The 22,615-nt window shown below is 40.1% G+C and overlaps 1 protein-coding gene across 3 annotated transcripts in view; it reads left to right on the top strand.

Moving 5' to 3' along the window:
* The first annotated feature begins 908 nt into the window (after window positions 1-908).
* AFTPH (aftiphilin) overlaps window positions 909-22,615 on the top strand; it is a 42,135-nt gene continuing 20,428 nt past the window's right edge. For all 3 annotated transcript variants that reach the window (XM_069009083.1, XM_069009082.1, XM_069009084.1), the window contains exons 1-4: window positions 909-1,116; window positions 10,075-11,869; window positions 21,529-21,683; window positions 22,191-22,317. In XM_069009083.1, coding sequence (XP_068865184.1) covers window positions 10,085-11,869; window positions 21,529-21,683; window positions 22,191-22,317 — 2,067 coding nt within the window. In that variant the 5' untranslated portion in view covers window positions 909-1,116; window positions 10,075-10,084. The remainder of the gene's footprint in view (window positions 1,117-10,074; window positions 11,870-21,528; window positions 21,684-22,190; window positions 22,318-22,615) is intronic.

Genomic DNA, 22,615 nt, shown 5'->3' with positions numbered 1-22,615 from the left:
CGCTCCACAAAAAGCTTCTACTGCTGATTGAATTAGCCGATTAATTATAATTACCCTTAAATGCATCTGAGGCATTTTTATTCCACAAACCTATCTGAAACACGAAAAGTTCTATGAATGGCCTCGTTTTAAGCCTCCCTCAGCCAAACTATTGTGTGTTTAAACATGCAGTGTGCATGTATATACAGCCTGTGGAGGAACAAAGGTTCTGGGGTGACCTTATCCCTCTTTACAGCTCCCTGACAGGAGGCTGTAGCCAAGTGGGGTCGGCCTCTTCTCCCAGGCAACCAGTGGCAGGACAAGAGGCCGTAGTCTTAAGCAAGAGAAGGTTTAGGTCAGACATTAGGTGGAATTTAATCACAGAAAGGGTTATTAGACATTGGAATGGGCTGCTCAGGGAGGTGGTAGAGTCACCGTCCCTGGAGGTGTCTGAGGGAAGACCAGACGTGGCACTCAGTGCCGGGGTCTGACTGACACCGTGGGTGTTGGGTCACGGGTTGGACTTGACCTCAGAGGCCTTTCCCAACCTGATTGATTCTGTAACAGAGCTCTGATGTTACACTTCGCTCGCTATTTTATTAATGCAACTTGCCACCGCGTTGTGACCGCTGTACGGACCTCAGCTAACCACGGCCACAGCATGAGTGGCAGGCTTTGCACGCTACTTAAAGGCTGTTCTTTTAAACGTTATTCTTTAAAATGCTAACACAGGCTTTCTTGCGGTTGGAACTAGCTGACACTTAGGGTCCTTTCCAACCCCAAGCCATCCTAGGAGCTGCGTCCCGCAGAACAGCAGGTCACAGGACCGCTCCGCTCCTTCGCAGGACTGTTTACGGCGGGGCGCGGGCCGGGCCGGACGTGACGCGTGCGGGGGCGGCGGCGCGGTGCGCGCCGGGAGCGCGGTGGGCGGCGGCGGGCGGGAGGCGGCGGCCGGAGGGGGCCGGGCCGCAGCGACGCGGTTCCTGTCGCCCACAGGGGCTCCCCTCCATGGCGCTTGCCGCGGGAGGCCGCAGATAACCGGCCGCGGCCCCTCTCCCCTTCCTCCCCTCCTTCCCTCCCCCTCCCCGCCCGCCGCCATGCCCGCCCGGGCCCCGCCGCCCCCCGCGCAGCCCGCAGGTAAGACGCGGCGGGGGGCGACTCGTTCCCGCCGGGCCTGGCCGCGGAAGGGCGCCGGGGACCCCTCGGCGCTGCCCCCGGGGGGCGGTGGTGGCCGGGGCCTGTCGGGGCAGCGCCGTCCTTCCCCTTGGCCCGCGGGGGAGGGCGGCGGGGCCGGGCTCGGCCGGGCGGGGCAGGGCAGGGGTGAAGCCCCGCGGCTCTCCCGGTTCGTCCCGCCGCGGCTGGAGCCGGGGGTTCGGCTTCGTCCTGCGGCGGGGCCCGGCAGCTCCGGGCGAGGGGCCCGGCGTCTTCCTGGGGTTCAGCGGCGCTGCAGCTGGGAGAAGGGAGAGGGAGAGGGCTCAAGGATGTGGTTCGAGAAGTTAAGCTGTCCTGTGTCTTTGGCTTTTCCTGACAAGCTTTCTCTTCCGAGGGGCGTAAAGCGTATCGGTTGCTAGACGCATCTGGACATGACAGGCTGAACAGTGTTACGATAATTTAAGGATGATTTTTTTTCTTTTGTAAAAGAAGTAGTGTCATTCTAAAATGGAGCAAAATTGCTGAAATGCTTATTAGGTCCTGACACTTCAGTTTGCTATGAAAAGTGTCTACTTGATGAACCAAAATATAATTTTTTCTTTAGAGAAGACAGTGCCTTAAAACCAACGATTAAACCGTGGGATTCCTTCAAAGTGTCACTAAATTGGCCTCTTAATGGTGACAGCCCCTTCCTTCCAGCTTCAGCACAGAAATGGAAACCTTCAGCAGCTTAATGCTCCTTAAGCAAACATCTGTTCATAAACGACTGGAGTGAGTAGAGAAACATTGTTGACAGGAGCTGCACTGCGTTGGTTTTACAAGTTTTGTTTCTATGCATGGTTTAGAGCCCAACATGCTTCATTAGAACTCATTTTTCAGCTGTTGAGTCCATGGCAAAGTGAGTTTGATGGATGCTGCTTTTTAACTGGATTGGTCCTTGGAGATTGAACAAAATTAAAAGTATTTCCTCCTTGTTTTATTCTCTGGACATATGAACTAGACTTGGAAAGCCAATTAGCCTACTTTAAAAATAAAAATGTTCTGTTGTATTGTCAGCACAGGCAGAGGTTTGCTCATGCAATGCACAGGTAGCAGTTTCTCCTCCTGAAATTGGAGCCATATCTGGAGGAATATAACATTAATTGTGAGAGCCTGGGGAAGAGTTGGAGTAGCTGTGACTACTGAGGGCTTGTTTTGGTTTTTATTAAACAGTCATGTCAGTGAGAATAAATAGCATGAATGTGAGAATGAGACTTGCTAGTGTAGCTCTGGTGTTTTCATTCCGAATGATATTTGCCTGAAATACACTTCGTATAACCTTTTAAGGTCATGTGAAAGTATGACCTCTTGTTTTTACTTCCTTAATTTGTTTATAAGTAAGCAATTGAAGGATCACAGCCTCAGGGTTTTTTTTTTAATGTACTTTACTTTTGCTCAGATCATGGTTTTGTTTAGTAAAGGATTTAATAGACTATAAAATTTGGAGTTACACACAGTGAATCGTATTTGTGTAACATATTTCTGTTGGTGAAGGCTCTGTGTGATCTCTATACTCCTACTTAAAAATTCCACTTTCTAAGCTAACACAAGCCTTTTAAGACCTTAATGACACAAAATCTTTTAATATTCTAAAACTTTCAATACTTTGAAAAGAGTTGTCTTTCACAGTGGAAATAATAGAGCAGCTTAGATGGACCTCAGTCAACTCTGCCTTTTCCTCTTGAAATATTCATCAAGCTGTCCTTGCAGATCTGTGGTGGTATCAGTTGGAAACCCAGCGGTGAAGAAACTGATGCTCAATCGAGTTGTTTTCACTACTCTCAGCAGCATAATCTTCTTGCAGATACCATTATCTCTCTCAACAGAATGTTCATTCCTTTCTGTGCTATTGTGCTGTTTGACAACTTAAACTGCTTCTTTGTGAACGTTTCAGTGCAATGACATGCTAGCCTTTTCATGGGGATTCAAAATACTTATAATTTTTCTGGATAGTCAGAGAAGTGTCTTAGATCCTACTCATTCCTAGGTGTTAGAAATGTTGTCTGTTAGATTTTCTCCTTTGTGCAAAAAAAACACACTGAGTAAGCTGCTGCTATGGCACACACACACCAAAAAAAAAGCCTTGAGATGTGCCTTGTTTGAAAACCGACAGTCTCATTTTCAGTAGACTTTCATTCATGCTAATGTCTTTGCAATTAAAGTTTTCAGTTGCAAGGAATATTTCTGTATTGGTGCCACTCGCATGGTGGTCTAAGAAATCTGCTTCTCTAAAGCAAGTAATTTGGATTTTTCAAATCAAAGGGTCCTGTGTTGGGAGAACCACAGGGAAGGGCGAATCCTCTCTTTGCTTTGGTATGTTTGGAAGCAGGGTGAAGGAAGTGTGAAACCTCAAGTTCGTATGTCTATCGAAAAGTGATGGAAAATAGATTTTATTGTTTGGAGTATTAGGTGTCCCTCCTGTATTGTGTTTTTAATATGAGGTAATGTCTGTAGGTGGGATAAATGATGAGTAATGTAAGCCTGCTCACTGAAAAACAAGCAGTAAGTACGTTTGCAGTAGCGGAAAGAAGAGCCATGGTTGTTTTCCTTGTGCAGCTGTATTTCCTCTGCCAGGCTGTGAGAGAACCTGTCACAGAAGAGTGCACCCCTGGGCAGTTCTAATCTACTTTTTGCTGTAACCTATGAGAAGCTGGAAGGGTTTATATGCAATGGAGAGCATACTGCTCTGTGAGGAAGTCTCTGAGAACAGTTGACCCTGGATAATCTAGTTCTAATACTTCCTAATCTAGCATCTTTTTGTCCTAATTTAGAACACATTCCCAGCTAGCATGTTTGAGGGTAACATCCAGAAATAGATTTCTCACTGAGTTGAACACTGTTTTAAAAGGAATTTAAAAAATCGTAAGAATGAAAACATCCCAGTGATGTGTTACTTACGACATCTGTCTTTACACATTGTGTGGCTGTGGTGCTGTATGTTGAACACAAATACTGCATTCCACGGAGTCAGATTGTAACCTGATGGACTGTCCCAGCCAGTTGTGTTTGCCCATATGAATTTAAGATGTGCTTGTTGTTACAACATTCTCCCCACTATCTCTTTACAGATGTAGGTACAGGCAGTGCAGTTAAAGCACATGAGTAGATTTTGATTTGAAACATTTTTTTGCTTATAGTAACTTTGAGGATAACCTGGTCTTTTAGGTTTGGGAAGAAATGCTATTCTTGTTTAAAAAGTTTAATGAACCAAAAGAACATTTAGATTCGTGTTTTCCAAAAGCTCCTCTGACTCCACAACTAAGCCAAAATGAAATAGGGAGAAGTGAAGAAGCACAACTACTGAAAATACGTTTGCTTCTTTATATAGTTTAACAACATTTAAAATGAAAATGCTTATATCCAAGATCTGTTTAAATGTCACATTTGTGCCACCTAACTTGGTCTTTCTGTATTGTCAGTGATGAGAGGAAGAGCAGCACCATCAAAGAGGTTTGAATATTGCATAGGCTGGATTGTCGGCGGGTGCCTGGTGTTTAATGGCAGCGTGAGGAGCGCAGGAGAACAGGAGGAATGAGCTGCCTGAGACTAGTGCCAGATTCCTGGTGACGGTCTCCTGAGTTCTGTTACTTTAATTCATTATACATACAACACCTTGTAATTGAAGGTGCCCAGCAAATTCAGTGTTTGAAATCACAGTAATGTACGCTGGTATTGATTAATTCCAATGTTGGGTAGTGAGAAATAAGGCTTAGATATGTTTGCCTTACTGGAACTGGAGAGCATTGTTTTCCTCAACTCATATATGTCCAAGAAAAAGTGCTCTGAAGCTCCTGCTTTGGGTGATGGACCTTCTGGCTGTAACAGCATTAAGTTCAAAATCGAAAACATTGATTTCTTGGAGGCTTTATGAAGTAAACATTTTCTTGCTGTATTTTGTTTGCTGGTAACTATTTCCAAAAATAAAAGTAAGCTTATTAAACCAATTTAAGAACATATTGACTTCAGCCTGGACAGAGACTTTCTCTCTAGAGTGGATTTGGGTTGTAGAAACAGGCTTTCCTCATTTACAACCACCATTCTAGAAATAGGTTCCCAGGTGCAGAAGGACTGGGAATCTGCTTTCCATTGTTCATAAGCCAAAGAAAAGGCAAAGGAATAATGGAAGAGGACAGCTTTTCCTATTGGAAGCCAACATGGTGCTGTAATAAAAACTCTAAATCTGGCCCTTACTGTGGTATTTTTGGCATCTCCTTGAGGAATTCCCTTGCAGTAAGAGTTAAATGTTCTTGGAAAGACTTGGAATGACTTGAATCCATCTCCTTGCCATTGCAAGGCTTTTACTGTAGGGTATCTCAGCAACGTTGTAATTTCTGTCACGGAGATCTTGATTGTGCCATTTCTGATTATTGTGTTTTCTGTGTGCTTTAAGGAGATAGTTTGCTTAACTCAGCTTTTCTTCAGAATAATCCACAGCTGAGAGGTTATTCATTGCTTTGCTTCCTCTCAAGTTAAAGGAAACATTCTGCTCTACAAGGGATTTCTTTTGAATTTACATGCCTCAAGTATTTCTTTAGAGATATTCTTTGTGGCCTCCTGATTTTTTAGGTCTTATGTAAGAGCCAAACAGGCTGTTTCAAGTTTTGCCTTAGAAGATACACAGAGAAGGAACTATTTATACCTGCTTTTGTGCAGCATAATTACATTGTTCTCTTTGCTGCCTAGTCTTTGTTAGACTGTTGCTATTACTGCACAAAAGGTAGTGAACAAGGATGTGATCTGTGTATGAGGAAAGCACATATTGTTCCCTATTTACTGCAAACAAATAATAAGATACCTTGGTTTTGTTGTAAATGTTTTGAAAACCTAGTTAGTGTTCATAAAAGAAGGGGATGCATTTTCTCTTTACAGTTCCTGTACAGTGCCTGTCAAAACTTAACTACTACTCTTACTTTTTCTAGCATTTCTGATTTCTGTTTTCTCTCTTCTTTTTTAATGTTTTAAGTTAACTTGAATTGCTTGTGACTTGAGAAAAAAGGTTTGAACCTTGAATCATAATAAATTAATCAGCATGTTTTTTCTTTAGAGTACAATGTCAATATGTACTTGTGAGTGTATTGGTGAACTGCATTTATAGTACGACTTTAACAGTGGTCTTTTATTTGTGGTACTGAAACTTGTTTGAGAAATTCCTTGATAATGAACATTAGAATGTGAATATAAAGAAACACCTGGATGCAAGATCTAGCATTTCCAGTTTAAAAAAACCCAACGAGCAAATAGGTAGAAGAAAGAAATGCAGAAAATGGCATCTGTGAGAGGATACAATTCTTTTTTTTCTTCTAGAAAACATTGGTACAACTGCATGCCATGAGCGATTGATGGAAATCTGTCTTCAGTCTAATATTGAACTGTTGAGATCTGCAGAAGTTACTGGCATTTGTCAACATAAATCTGTGTTTGTGACTAAAAGCAATCCACTAAGCATGAATACTTTAACTGTGTCAGATTCTTCACCTCAAGGTGTAAGGTCTGATGCCAGACACCTGGGTTGTTGCTTATTACAAATCACAGAAGTTAGGCATGATATGCTCTGTTACACAAGTAAAAACTGTTACAAATTCCTTCAAATCACAGTCCTTATTACATAGTGTACTGAAAAATGGGTGATTTCTTTTTGTTTAAGAAATACATGTTTAAAGAATGTGTTAGTGAACAGAGCATGTATATAAAAAGCTTTATACTTTTAGATTTGGTAGCAAATTCCCTCAAAAATAAGATGATAAATAATCCATATTGAACAAGTCATAGAACTTGTTCAAATTCTACTTTGGGTTAAATCACGTTGTAAACATCACTTGAAATACCAGGTTTACAAAATAATGTAGCTGAATGTCTTGACCAAGAATATGTCTGAGTTGGGTAAAAGGACTACAAAAGATGAAGCCACGGTTCCTGCTCTATTTGAGATGCCAGACAAAGCAGGGATTAACTAAATGAAATAAGGAACAAAGCAGTTGCTCTGTCAGACCTGTGGGTTTTCACCACAGGTTTCAATGGACAATAACTAATTTGGTTTATAGTTGGCAGATAGAACACTTTTGGAAGTCGTGAAAGGGGACCATAATGAAATTCTTTCTGAAGAAAACTGCGTTAAGACTATAAAATTCCCATGCTGTTTTATGTTGTGAGGAGAATTGGGATTATGCCCAGTTTAAAAATTAATCGCTAATTAGTCAAGAGGAGGGGGAATACTAGTATGACTTTTTTCCTTTTCTTAGGGTTTGAGTATGTTTGAGTTCTGTAAACAACAATTAAATTGTGTCAACGTAACCTTACACTCATTTTTAATGCAGATTCATACCTTTTGGAGCTCTTGATGTTTGGCTTTTAAAATACAGCAGTAACATAACTGGAAATACCTGACATTTAACAAATAATTGTACAAGAAATCCATACAACTAGTTATGCAGTGGGATCTTATGGGTTAAACTGATTAAACACATAGTAGACTATCAAACCAGTGATCAAAATTTTAAATGCACAGTTAATGTTCCTTGCAGATCCTGTTTTGGCAACTGTTATTGAAACCTATCTGGAGCATTGTGCTGCTGGACTGCTGCTGTGAAAATGATCCCTGTGATGTTTTAAAAGTGCTTTGAAATGAAAAATTGAAGGAAGTTTCTTCTGCTCTATGTCAGAAATTGCAGGAGAGAAAATTTTTAAATGGTCAGACATCTTTCTACATGTTCAGTTGGGCTTTGGCAGTTTGTTTCAGCTCCCATGCAGTTATCTTTGTCCTGTGTTTATCCCTATTATTCTTGTTCCTTGTCTTCCCTTTTTTTGTGTTAACTGGAAAGAAAAGGAGTCTTGTGGGTAAATTTCCTGGGATTGTGATGCGTGCTCCTCTCACATTATTCAGTTTGTTTTCTGAAACTGCGTATTTGGGTTATTTTAGATCATCCTTGCCTCTAAGGATGTTCTCAACTCTGTTATGATTTATTTTTGTCTGAGGTTAAAATGCTCATACAGTAAATGGTCAACAAAAAAATGGGCAGAGTTGTTATGATGGATAGTATATGGGTGTATGGCCAGCGTAGGTTAAGAATTAATTTTTTTTGGCATTTCTTGCTGAAATGAGAGCCATTGATGTAAGGTGGTGTAGTTACTAATACAGAGCTGAATGTGATATTTCAAAGAACTCAGGTGAAAACCAGCTTATACAAGCTGATAAATCTGAAAATACTTAAAACACATGGTTTCTGGTGAACCATACAGACAAATTTTTCTTTTAATGGGTAAGTTCAGAAGTTTAGAGCAAGTGGAGCTCTTCTCTCAAATACCTTGTTAAGCAGCTGGTGCTGAGTAAGCCTATGTGGGAGCTTGTTGACAACTTAGGCATTATTCTAAACAAAATTCCTTTGCAGTTCTCTTCAGTTTGTGTGTTATGTTACAAATTACTTGAATATTTCATCTGATAAGCATGATGTACTTTTGTAACTGCAAACTACCCTTCTAAAAAGAAATTGTAGGTATGTTAGTCACCTCAAAGATGCCAGAGTTTCCTGGCAAATATCCAGAGTTGTTTGGCTGAAGTGCTTAGTATGTTGTGCTTGAGAAGAACTGCAGAGCTTCATTTGTTGCTGTTTTGCCCTTTGTGTGCTGCTCTTAAGGTGCTTGTGCAAAGTTGTTTGCGAAAGGCACTGGACGTAAGGATCATATTTTATCTGTGTTTCATAATAGTATTGTAAAGTCTGCAGTTACTGTGGTGGTTAGAAGTTCAAATATTTGCTAGTATGTATAGGTTGTTTTCACCCTTTTTCTGTAGATAAGGCTTAGTGCTGTTACAGGTCATTCATGACAATTGTTAAGTGAAATGGAGAGAGCTTGGTCTAATCCCTTCTTTTAAGGATTTTAAGGTATGAACTAGTCCAATGATGTGTACATCTGTGAATCTATACATACTAGTAGGTATTGTTTCATTAATTGAGCACAACATTGAAAAAGTCAAGATCATTCTTAAGGAAAGAAAGTTTTCCATCCTTACCTAGCTTCTTCCTGTAATGGTTTGCAACGTTAAGGCAGAGTCCTTAATCTGTTTCTATCTAGGCCATGGGAATACTTTCTGCTTTTTTCTTTTTCCCCTGTGATTTAGTGATGTGTGTTTAAATATTTTATTAATAGTTGTGCTCAGCTCTCCTTCTGAGAATAAGTTTTGATGAAGTTTGTTTGGCTCTAGGCTTTACTGGTGGCATCATGATGGCATTTCTCAACTGGTTCCTAAGACAGAAACAGGCTGGTGGCAGCAGCTGAGGAGGCAGTGTTGGCTTGTGGGTAGGAAATCCAGAGAACAGAGCAACCAAACAAAAACCCATGGGCTGGTAGAAAGAGACTTAAAGAGTAGTGCAGCAGATCACAGCTAGTGGTTTTTAACAACAATTCCTTCCTCTGCTGCTTCACAATTTCAAAGCTTATGGAAACACTTTTCAAAGTCTTTGATGCTGGTGAAGGTCCCTTATGTGTATGGCCCGTGGATTGGAGGCTTAATTCCTGTCACACAGCTGAGCACACAAAGGATTGTGGCAAAAGATGGACCAGGGTTGCTGGCAGTTTTGCAAACTGCCAGTCATGGGAGGTAGAGAACTGATGAGTTAAAACTGAGTGTAGTTGTGTCAGTGCATTGCACAACAGCTCAAGGCAATCATTTCATCACTGTCTGCTGACAATTTGATCATGTAGTAGTTTACAAGAGATTTGAACTGTCCCAGCAGATTCTTTGTGACTTGTAAAACAAATGGGTTTGGGGAATGTTTCTTTCTGATATCTAATACAGATATTGACCTATATACACACTTAGAAAATGAGGCATGAAACTGTAAAAATGAAATATATAAGGACACAAAAGCTCGCCAAGTTCTAACATAGCTCTGTTTTTCCCTCTTACAGAAATACATTAATGTTGAAGCAGAACCAAACAATGGAACCAGACATTATTCGAATGTACTCCTCATCCCCTCCACCACTCGACAATGGAGCCGATGACGATGATGAAGATGAGTTTGGAGGATTTTCTGGTGTGAGCACTGCTGGCGTAGCTTTTGCTGATTTTGATACACCAGACTACAGTCATCCAAAGGAAGAGTTTATACCCACAAATCATTTCATCCCACTCCATGATTATTCTGACAATGTAGCTAGCATTGCAACTTTCACATCTGTTAAAAATGGTAAAGATAAAGACTGCATTGCAGAGCTTCCTACTCATCCTAAGGAACTTTCTGATATGTCAGCTACTAGTACTATCAAAGAAAAATCTAAGTTTAGAACTTCAGGTACTGCTTTAGAAGATGTAAACAGAGGGGGGGAACAAAGAGACAACAGTGGAAAATCAGAGGGTTTTTCTTCTTGTGTGGTTAGAACTGGTATAACAGTTGAGAGCCAAGATGAGCAAATAGATGCTTGTAATGGTGAGAAAGTTCCATGTCTAGAGATTCTAACAAACGGATTTGCAGCATCAGACCCTGTAAATCCTCAGGGAACAGAAGATCTAGACAGTATTGGTGACTCAAAGGGACTGAAAACTATTAGCACCCATAGTACTGAGCAAAATTTGGACTCAATGCCTAGCTCAGGTGAAGATTTTGCAGATTTTGCTACCTTCTCAAACAAAACCCCGGCCCATATAGAGGGAACAGGGCCTACAATATGCAGTGTTCTTAATGAAAGAGACTCACTGAGCATTGAGGAGAACAACAGAATAAACAGAGTAACTCATAGTGAAGAAGAGGTTTGCATTTCAGAAATTAGTTGTGAACAGGGTCCCTCAGCACTGGAAGATAATGAATTTCCAATTTCTAGTACGTCTCAAACAACTGGAATTTCAATATGCACTACAGAAAATGGAGAGCACAGTGGGAGGAGAAGACAGCATCACTTAGAGAATGGCAAAGATTTTAGTCGGCCTGAGGATTCTTCAAAAGCAGCAGACATCAAGGTTGATAAGATCCAAAGCCTAAGCTGTGATCCTGCAGGAGAAAACCTGGGTGATTCTGAAGATCTCAAGAACGGTGGAAGTAGCACTGAAGTTTTAGCTTGCAGTGACAAACATGATGATGTGTTTGGTGATTTTGGTTCAGTCAGCAGTGTGTCTCCCACCTTCAGGAATGCTCAAGAATCAATAAACGCTCTAGATTCAGAAAGAACTTCTGAACAGCCCGCACATATTAGCGAACCTAATGAGGAATTTGGTGAATTTAGGGACACGAGTACTGTTTCTCAGCAGCCAGCAAGTTTGGACCAAGCCGAACTAAATCAGGCTGCTGACACTTTAGAATGTGATACTACCAGTAAAACTTCTGGACTAGACTTCCAGCATACTACTGAGGTAGAAAATGGTGATGATACTGAATTTGGAGACTTTGATTCAGTGCCAAAACCTCAAGATGAGAGTGTTGCTTTCCAGGACTCGGATGACTTTGCGGACTTCAGTTCAGCAGGCTGTAACCAGGCTACAGACTGGAATGCTTTTGAAGATGAACAAAAAGACAGCTGTTCTTGGGCTGCCTTTGGAGATGAGCAGGCTGGTGAATCTCATCACAGAAAAGAGACGTGGCAGTCACATAGGACAGATGCATCTGCCAGGAGTGATGGCCCAGTGTTACACAAGACTGACAGTGTTGCTTTAGCGTCTTTCCAAGGGACTATCAGTAAGCAATCCCAAGAGCTATCACCTTCAGTTCAGGTAAGGGTTTGCTTGGTTTTCCTCAGTCTTGTTCTGCTCTTATGCATATAGTTCTTCCTGGTTCCTGCTTCTGCGTACAACAAATATTTGAATAGTCCTTGTTTGCCTTTTAGGAGAGATTTGATGTGCTGTGTGAGACGGGCTGATATGAAACATTATGCTGTGCTTGGATCTTGCAGGTCTTTGCAGCACTGTTACTTCCTACAGACAAACAAGCAGGGTGTGCTGGAACTTGTAGGAATTTGTTTTGGTGATTACATGTGATCCTTTACAAAAATTGATCAAAGGAATAAGCCAATATGAACATTTCAGAGCCTGCAATAGTTTTGCCTTTTGCTTCATTGTTTACTGCCTTTTGGGGAGGTACTCTGTTGCCTTTTTGTAAAACAGTGGTTTGACTGGAAGCTGGGATTACTGGTTCCCAAAATTTTCCATCACCATTCTCTATCATGTTTTCAAAATCTGATTAAAAATGATGACTTGATTTGTAAATAGCTGCATTAATTCACTTAGAGCAGACAGCATGATAAAACACAAGCTGTGGTGTTCTATGTCGGGTATTCAAACTCCTGGGAAGTTAACCCTTTAAAAGTTCTTTAAGTCTCTGTTAGGCATTAGTTGTGGGCAGCTGCACATTATAGCAATGTCACAAACAGAGGACTGGTGATTTATTAAAGCTGCTATTTCTAATTAGAAGTTTCCAAGAGGGGGAAGTAAATAGGTTTATTTCTTACCACCTGTCCTATGTTTTCTACTTTAGTTGCTAAGTATTTATTAATTCCTAATTAGTTACTTCCTAAGTCTTTTTAACAGTCATTTTGAGATCTGTGGCTATTCATATGTAGACTTTTTTTTACTAAGCATTTAATATTACTTCTACAAAATTCAGAACAACAATTTCAATTTAGAATTTTCTTCAAAGCTTCTTTTTATTCACGTCATTCCATATGAATAGTTTAGTGTATGCTCTGTCTTTTTGAAGCGTGCAGCAACACCAGCAGTAAAGGGTGTTAGTGGTAATATGTGTCTGGAGGGTTTGGATCTTCTCTGGCAATAAAAGGAAATGAGGTAAGTCCTTTCTTTCAGGACCTTGCTCGGTGACAGCCCTGCCTCTTCCCATTTCCTACCAGTGACAGGTGAAATGGCTTTTCAGAAGGTTGTGCCAGCTGGAGCTCTGCCAGCATCAGCAAATGGAATGGACCTTTTGGGACTTAGCACTGATTTCTTGTCACGTTAAAAGCTGTGAGCCTCGGGTCCTTACTCTTCCTGCTTGCTGTTCCATGCAGTGACTAACACTCCAAACCTCAAAGCGATTGCACAAGCCAAAAAAAGGCTCCCAAGTGAACCTGCAGGCAGATTTTTGTGTCTGTGCAAAACCTTGCTTATCACCTGAATGCATTGGTCCATTTCTTAAGTTCAAAGCATGAATCTATTGTTACCTATTCACCCATAAAATTTGAGAGTACTGAGGTCATTAGTGCAATTAATCTCAATTGTTTCTCTTGCCGCTCGAAAGGCTGTCCAGAATCTGAGAAAGAAATGGGGTGGGGAGATGATTCTAGTAAATCATCCCTTTTTTCTAGTAATTAATTAATGTTAAAGGATAGTTTGCAGGTTTCAAACATTTATTTTCACTTACAGGTTTCTGTAATTTTATGATAGGTTTTCAATAGAAAACACTTCTGAATGTAGGTGTTCATAAAAACAGAACCTTCCGAATTTTTCCCTCTGTAAGTCTGCCTTAACAAAAGAAGTCAAGTTAAATTGAAAGTTCTTTACTTAAAGTCTGCCATGAAGTCATACAGTAGTTTGATTAGATTGTAAAGCAAATTTTAAGACCTTCAGTGGTTTTTCATTCCTTCTTGCTATGCTGCAGTCAGTTGTGACTGTTTGGATCTAAAGTGATGTTCTCCCTCCTCTGCCAGTGAGGAAGTACAGCCGAGAGAATGTTTTACACAAATAAACTGGAGAGGAAGTCGAGCTGGACATGTTTTCTCTGTTGCAAGAGTTTCCTTAGCCGTGCAATGTCAATTGCTACATTTTTTCAGTTAACTCTTAAAAGAGTTATTTTGTAAGTGCATTAAGCTTTGGAAGGATCTATTAAAACTTTTTTATATTTAAAAAATACTTGTTTTAAGATGAAATAGTAATTCTTTTTATAATCCATTGAGCCACAGTTTGCTAAATTGCTGTTAGAAACAGAGATTAACTGAGTCAACATGAGCCAGTAGGTAGTCACAGTACTCTGAGTGCAGAATCTTAGTAAAATTAAACTCAGGTTTTGATCAGCTTCCTTGCTGTCATTTAAGAGGGTGTCACTTAGGTCAAAACACAAAATATGGCATTTTAAAGTAGTTGCCAATCTTCTCTTTGCCATGTATTAAACTTAGTTCTGCAGCTGTTTGATGCAAAAGCAGAAATACTGGCAGGCAAGATAAATCTGGTGAGAGGGGAGAGAACAAAGTTTTTTATTACCCAGCCTAAAGAAGGATAGAGAGGAGGGGATCACTTGCATCAATGTATTGCTGGCAGGTCTAAAAAGCACTTGCTGTAGCAACCCAAAGGGAGCAGGCTGTGTACAAGAGAGAAGAAATACTGCATGTGTTAGACACTTGAGATAGATGGGAAAATTGAGAGCTCATCTTAGGTTAAAGGTGAACTGGGATCATTTACAAGATCCTGAATACACTTGAGCAGTGATGGTGAGGCTGGGAGAGTCACTGTAATGTGGTAGTGAAATAATCCTGAATGGTTTAGAAATAGAATGATCCTAATGGAATTCTTTGCAAAAGCAGAAAATTGAAAAGGATACTTAGCCAGCAGCATTGCTGTTTAAATGTGGAAATTATGTATACAGCAATTTTCATCCATCAGAATGCAGCATGAAAGCAAAGTTATTTATCAGTAGCTCAAGTTTCCATTGAAAAGGTCTCTGTGTATTTTCCTTTCTGTTTCTTAGTTTGTATATTTTGAGTGTAGAGATGGCAGTAAAATTTTGTGCTTTCTGAATGCAATCTTGATTGTATGATGTATGTTGGGCAAACTGTTTAAAGACTGTGGGTTTGGTATAATCTTTAATTTAAAAATAGGCTTTGCTTCAACTATTTAATCCAGTTTTTTATTGGAAAATATAGAATATAAAGGATGAAACTAGGGGGAGGGGAGTTCCCCTTAATGACCTTATATAGTGACATGTAGTGGCAAAAAGATCATGGTCTTTTCTTCCTTGCCTTTGGTCTCAGGCTCTCTGAATTCTGCACACAATTTGCAGTGCAGGATTTGTAATGTGCTGACCTCTTCTGTTCAGCAGTTCTGCGTAGAGGGGAGAGGAGAAAGGGCATGGTATGTGGCATACACAGACTGCTGTCTGAACCCATATTAATGTTACATATACCTGAATCCATTTAGTTTCTGTCTTCAGCTGAAAAGATGTAAAGCTTGGTTTCAGTATGGCTGCAGTTTGCATTAGAGATGTGCCTTTGTGTTCATTAACAGCTTTAGAATGTTGTTGTGGGTGAACTGGTTGATCCAACAAGTCTTGAGCAAACCTGCACATGCACTAGTCCCTTTTATGCAATCACATTGCGTGCCACCAAGTTATGTTTATGATGAATATAAGGCTTGTAGCACAGCTTTTGCCATGAGCTAGTGCTGAACATTAGTCAGCTGAGGGGGTTACTCTGCTGCATTAAGAATATATATATAGGATTCAGCAGAGAAGCACAAGAGCAGTAATAATCCATGGTAATCGTGTGGGTGGGGAATACGGCTGTGCCTGCCTGTGTGCAAGGAGCATGGGCATCTCCAGAGGAAGAGGAGCTGAAGAAGGGCTTGGTTGGAAGGCCAAATCTTACCTGATTTAGCCGAGAGTTAACAAATCCTCGAAAGGGATGAAGGAAAATGTGAACAGTCCTCCAAGTGGGTTTTAAGGTTCTCCACTTATTAGAGAGCCTGTGCTCGCAGGCTCTGCCTTGTCAGATTAATCAGTGTGGGCGATGCACAGTTACTAAGCCACGAATATGCACCAAGACAAAGAAAAACCTGGATCACTGTCATTTGGAGTTTACTTTGTCTTGGGCAGTGATCATCCTTTTGGAAAAAAGTAATTATGACCATAAAGACTTCAGCCTCCCAGTTCACTGAGGTAAATTAAAATGGTATTGGCTAAATTATGTTCAGGCAGTTGGGTAACAATTTGCAGTGTAAATATATCTTTTTGGAAAGGTTTGGGGGTTGTAAGTCTTAAGTATTTGCAGCTGAATAACAGTGAAAATCAGACTATTACAAGTAGTCCTTAATTGCTGTTTTTCAGAACAGACTGGCTAAGGGGAATCTTACAAAAGAAAATAGTTTGAGAGGGGGTTCTTTTAGCATTTCTATTTATATATCACAGGACAAAATTATTTCCCATTTTATACACATAAGTGTCATCTGCTGTACTTCCTCTCAGACCGTGACTGAAAAGTTAGTACAACAGCAGTAGATAATACCAATGTGACAAACTGAAATGGTCAGTGAGCTTTAGGTAGTCACAATAAAGAACTGTTAAACTGTACTTCGCCTGCATGGAAGATGCAATGCTTGATGTATTCCATATGAGGGAGAATAAATGGTGAAGCTTCCAGCAAGAAGGAGAGAGACAGCTTCACATTTCTAGCCTGAACTTCCCTGCAGTTTATAACTCTCAGATCATGCAGTAAGGGGAGCAGAGGAGTCTTAACCTTTTCTTTCTCCTCAACCGACTACATTTTCAGATTTGCTTTGCAGCTGAGCTCAAAACTTTTATAGTTACTCTTTAAAAATGGGTTTGGGATATTTAGGACTAACGTTGCCTTCCTTAATTCTTTAAATTATTGTTAAAAAAATCAGATTCCTCCTTTTATGTTGATGAAGGTTTTTTGGGTCTTGTGGCATCCTCTTCCTGGCTTGCATATCTCAGTTTCAGGACAAGTGTTTTTGTTAAGAATTTCCCGTGTTAATAAAAACACATCTTTCAATTCAATTTTTTATGTCTAAGGAATTTATGGCATTAACTTATATTTACCTGCTTTTCAAGTGGGGATGGAGACAACACGTTTGAAACACAAGAAGTTAAACTAGTGTTCTTTGTAAGCTTCGCTTGTCTTCTTTACTCAGGAGTTTTTCTGCCTGGAGCTGTTCTCCCGTTGATTGTGAGGCGGTGTTGCCTGTGCTTCAGACAAAGAAACAAATTGTTGCTTTGTGAAAAGGAAATAGATTCATAGTTGGAACAATCCAGAAACTGTTTCAAGGAAAAAACTGTCCCCATGTAACTAAGAACTTAGTGATTTGTTTGTTTGCTTGTGTGCTTTTAGTTACCTGTTTAACTTTGTTTAATGCTTGAGTCCAGAAAATCTTGAGACCCACGGAAGCTGATTGGTGTGTTCCCCGTGGTGAGTTGCATTCAGTGAAATTGGTTCTTCAGCTCCCTTGTGTTATCTGTATGGTAATGCAGTTTAGCTCTTAAAAAATCCCCAAACCCACCCCCCCCAAAAATACCACAAGAACACCAATAAAACCAACCAACCAACCAAAAACCCCAAATACACCCATCCCATGCACACACATGGTGAAGGGAGAAGAGTATATGGCGACTTAGCTCTTCACAGGCAAATGGGTTGCTGGAAAATGCGGTTTGGTTGTTAAAAAACCCAGCAAAGAGAGTTTCTCATTTAATCTCTACTTTATTTTATTTAAATAGTCATAAAAAGCTGTGCTAGGCACTCTGCAGAACAGTGAGTTCATGATTTAAGTTAAATAAAATCTCAGTGGTTAATCATTTTCTTTTCTTGGCCCCTGAGCTTTGTTCTGTCATTTTTTGAGAGCTTTCATTCAGCTTCTGAGTTCTAACTAGAAGCCAATTGTGTCCATATGGGCTTTATTCCTTTCCTAAATTATATGTTTAGCATCTTGGATCTTTCATAGGCTCATTTCCATCTCCTTTAATATGTTTTTTCTTTTATTACATTTCACATAAGCTTGAATATCTAAACATGTTCAACAATTTAACTATTACACTGGGTTTGTTTATTCTTAGGTCTTCCAGTTTTGTGTTTGGTAGATGCAAACAGCCCAGAGTTCGTGTTGCTTCCTCTGTGGCCTCTTTTCCTGGCAGCAGGATAAGGAGGGCTGAAGGCATGCTCTGTTTTTGACTCTCCCCCTCTTAAAGCACCTCTGGAGGTTGCCAGAGAAGAGATGCTGTGGGATGTAAGAGATTTCCTAAGGGAAAATAAGAGTTTGTGTTAAAAATGGGGTTATGCCCTCCAGTGGAAAGGGGAGAGTATGGAAGGACAAAGTGCCACTCCACTCTTCGAAGGGGAGTTCACCTGGATGAGCTCTTGTGTCTGCTCCACAGCTCATGTGTGATCTGTGATCTCATGTGGAACCATGGAGAGAGTTCTGCAAGATTGTTTTTTTTTTTCCACTCTTGCACACAGAGTTCTCCAAAACTTCACCCAGAGAAGCATCACAGCAGTCATGTGGTGAAAACTGCCATTTGTGTCCCCTGTGTCCACTGCTTCTGTAGTGGGGCTCAGGTGTGTTGTCTTTATGGCAAGTTTTGTTAGCTCCTCTTTTCATAGCTCTGAAGAAAGGCAGTGACCTGTCACTGTTGGGTTCATGTGGGGGCAGCTGGGGAGGATTTGGTGTGCTGGGTGGTTAGGGAAGAATTGCTGTATTGAAGGAATTAATTGATTCTCTGGCCTTGTGGTGGAGAAGAAGCAAAAAACAAATTGTGTAAACCAAGTACTTTAGGCTTTCAGCTCTGAGGGATGATGTTGCCCCCTGTTTAATTGCCAAGGAGATAAATTCTAATCCTGTGGTTATGCTTATTTGAAAGTCTGTTACATCTGTGATATTTTGTTTGGTTCTGGTGGTGATTACCACATATCTTAAGTGTCTACCAAAAACTTCTATGCATTTGCAGAAACTGTGGAGCTTTGAATTTATCAGTGTTTGGAGAATCACAGTTAATGTTTAATGGCAGCTGTAGCCTTTCTACATCTTCTGTAAGAGCCTTCAAGAATATTCTTTTCAAATGGCTGTGGAGAACACTCAGGTATCAAATACTTCTAGCAACTTTTATCCACATGAAAAGTGGATAAAAATTCTTGGTTTCTACCCCTTTTTTTTTTTTTTTCTTTCCTTCAGAAAGACAGACATGGCTTTACTTCTGGTCATACAGAGTATTTTCTTGCAGTCTGATTTATGCAACAATAGATGAAAGTTTGTAGGAGGTGAACATTTACACCAGCTTTAAAATCTTGGTGATGCCCTTTACACCTGGAAGCTGTGACCACAGGATTTCATCCCCAGTTAGAAGAAAAAGTTCAGCTGTTTCCATTGCCACTGCCCAGAGATGTGTGTTTGTGCACTCCTCCCTTTGTGTATCTGCACACACAGAATTAATTACTCTGGTTTGCTATGGAAACCATTCTTTGTCGTATAGAAATAAGGGCTAAGTATTGCTGGAAATTTAGAAAAGATGACAGGAAGTGTAAAGAATGCTATAGTTAAACTGTTCTGAAATTTTAGCACAATTCTTAAACTCAAATTTGAAGTGTGACGCTGACTGAGATGCTGCTTGGTTCTTAGAGATGTTCTGTTAATTCTTTCATTACCTAAGCAAGCATATTTTTAGTCACTAGCATGTTCTCAAATGTTGATCCTTTTCAAGAAACATGATGCCTTGCTGTTTCCACAATCCAATGCCATTCATCTGCCTCTTGCTTTTCCCTGGGGATATGTACTCTTGCTGTGTTCAGAAATGAAGTAAGCATCACCTGTTGATCTAAGATAAGGGCAAGTGATATATTGTAGGCAAAGTTAAGGTTTAAAATTGAAGTAGAGTATGCTTTTGTGAGCCGAAGCATTAGGCTAGAATCGGGAATACTGTTTAGTTTTACTTCCTAAAAATGTAAGTTAGTGTCTTAGTTCTGGTCAACAAACACAAAACAGCCTGCAAGTATTGCAACTTAGTGTATGGCCAGAATGACTGAGCATTAAGAGATGTTTAAAAGGAAAATTATGTACTGTAGAACATGGCTCATTATGGTTAGAATTTACCAGAGAGGAAATGGAGAAGAAAAGAAAAAAAAAAAGGGTGAGTCAGGTATGCTCTGAATTCAGGTCTTTGAACATTTTGGCATTATGTTTTGCAAATGACTGTACCTGGTGGCTGTCCCAGTCAGGCATTTCTTTCACAGGTAGTAAAACTGAAGAGCTGATGCTCTAAGCCAATTCATTTTCCTGTTTTTTGCAGTTAGTGGCAGAATAAAAAGAATAGTCTGGACAGACTCATTCCCAGTTCCCGACTCATCATCGGAACTCCAATACAGATAATGTGGCATTTACCTCTGTTACGTTTGCTGCTGTTCATGGTCAGTGAGCTGCTTTGTTGAGATGAGAGACAAGGCAAATTTTCAGCTAAAAATTCAAATGAGAAATGTTGTAGATAACTCTTGGAATTGTGAAGGAGGTATTTTGCTGCATGAGGGTTTGTCCCAGTTGTATCGATTGGCCTAACTAAAATAAGTAACTTCCTCCTACAGCCTTGCTTTTCTGAACTTCAGATCATCTCGGTTGTAACAAAAAACCCTCTGTTTTGAGGCTTATGTGTGTAAATTCAACATTGTTGCTGGAATATGCTGCATCTCCACAGGAGGGCTCTGCTGGCACAGCTAAAACAGCACACACCGTGGGATGCTCCTGGGATTTCCGCCTACTCTGTTTCTTTTCCATTTCCCCAGTAGAAAAGCAGGTGCTGGAGCTGCTGGATGCTGCCCTGTGTGTGTTGCAGCAGAGCACTGGGAAAGTGGTTGCTGAGGAACACTAAACTAGAAAGATAGAAATGCTGCACTTAATGCCAGGCTTGTGCCTCCTTTCCATAGCAAGAAAAGAGATTCAGGTGTTCCTGGAAAAAATGAGAGAAGGCTTTAATCTCATTTTTATGAGCATACCTTGCAATTGATATTTTAACAAATATTAAAAGTTTGATGCTTACCTGTTTTTAATGGGTTGAACTGGGAAAAAAATTCCATATCAGTGGTACATCTGATGTCTGAGACTAGTTAATAGAGGTACAAGAAGTTGAAATCCTGTCTATATGGAAATACAAAAGAGAAAAGAGAAACATAAGGGAAGAACTGAAAAACAAGAAAGCACACTATGCTTGTCAAAAAAAAAGGAGGGGGTGATTTTTTTTGTTGTTTTTGTCAGGGCAAGAGGTTGTTTGGGTTTTGTTTTGTTTTTCATATTAGATTTATCTGCCAAGGCCCAGTTCCTGCTTTGGAATTAAAATGTCTGGAAACCATTAGTTCCAATATGTGCTGTTTATATTGCTGAGACATTATCTTTATATAGCATAGATCTTGTTGCATGCATTTTCTACTAATTTCTAATGGAGTGGCTTTGAACTCTTCTGGTAAGAAGTCACTTTGCAGAGGGCAAGATCCTTAGTGTTTCTTAGTAGCTAGAAGCCTGTATTGGGTGTTTAAAGAATCTTATGGTCATCTGACAGTTAATATTTTGTGGTAAGTGAAACCTTGTATTAGCTATAAGTTGTTTTCCATCTTGCTGTAATATTGGACTTATCTTTAAAGCAGTTAGCAGAACTTGACATAATTATTTTCTCTTTGGTGTAGACAACGTTGCTAAGTCGTCTGGAACGAATATTTGAAGTCTGTTTTCCTTCCATGCCTGTTGCTGAAATTGAAGAAGAAATAAGTTCCTTGAATCATCTGTTGGAAGCAAATAACAAAAAGCAAATAACAGCTGAGGAGAGTTTAGGAAGTTCTGGGTAAGAAACCACAATGCAACAAACTCAAAATGAACTTGAACCACATAGAGCAGTAATTCAAAGTGAGGTGTTTGCTTGAAGCATTTTGAGAAGCTGTCAATTGAAAATTAGCTATCTAGCAGAATGCTTGCTTTCAGTGACTACATATGCCAGGAGTACTTCACTTAGCAACTCAGCAGCCTATCATCTTCTTTTCAATGATGTCTCTGAATTAACCAGAATATGTCTTATTAGTTACACTTGCTATAAATTACTGCATTTATTCATGTGGTGATGAAGTCTAAGCAGGCTTTGCCCTGTCTGCTGTGGACATCATTTTCCAGTGAGAAGTCTGAACTATAATTGTTCTGAGTACACTGTGCAGTTTTAGTGCCCCTGGGTATTGTGCTTGGCCATAAGTTTAATTGGAATGTATAATAAGTCACTTGCATTATAAAACAGAATGAATATTCAAGGCTGCTAAGCTGTTTTTCTGAATGATAACTTGATTTATGATGGGTTGTGCAGGGAACTGATGGACGTGTGGACAGAGCTGCAGGACATCCATGATGCTTATGGACTGAGATACCAGTGGGGTGGCTCCCACAGCAACAAAAAGCTTTTGTGCTCCTTGGGAATCGACACAAGAAATATTGTGAGTCTCTCAGTAAAACTGGCTTTCTAAGTAACAAAGCTGCTTTAAATGTAGAATCAGGTGGAAGTGTTTTGTGTGAATGCCTGTCTCCTAATTGCATAGCTGGACAGAACATGGCTGTTCTTGACAGACCACCTGGCAACCTTTTTATAAGCCTTATTAATACAGAAGTCTCATTAGTTTTTAGCCATTGTGTTGTAATTAACATAGTATTTATTCTGTGATACTAACCTTATGCAAGTTATGTAGCAATGAAAAACATTTCCATGACTAACACAGAAACTCTTAAGTAAATTCT

This window comes from Aphelocoma coerulescens, chromosome 3 (genome assembly GCF_041296385.1).
Source record: "Aphelocoma coerulescens isolate FSJ_1873_10779 chromosome 3, UR_Acoe_1.0, whole genome shotgun sequence".
Taxonomy (NCBI): Eukaryota; Metazoa; Chordata; class Aves; order Passeriformes; family Corvidae; genus Aphelocoma; species Aphelocoma coerulescens.
Note: the sequence above shows the minus strand (reverse complement) of the source record. Positions and strands in the feature narration are given on the sequence as shown.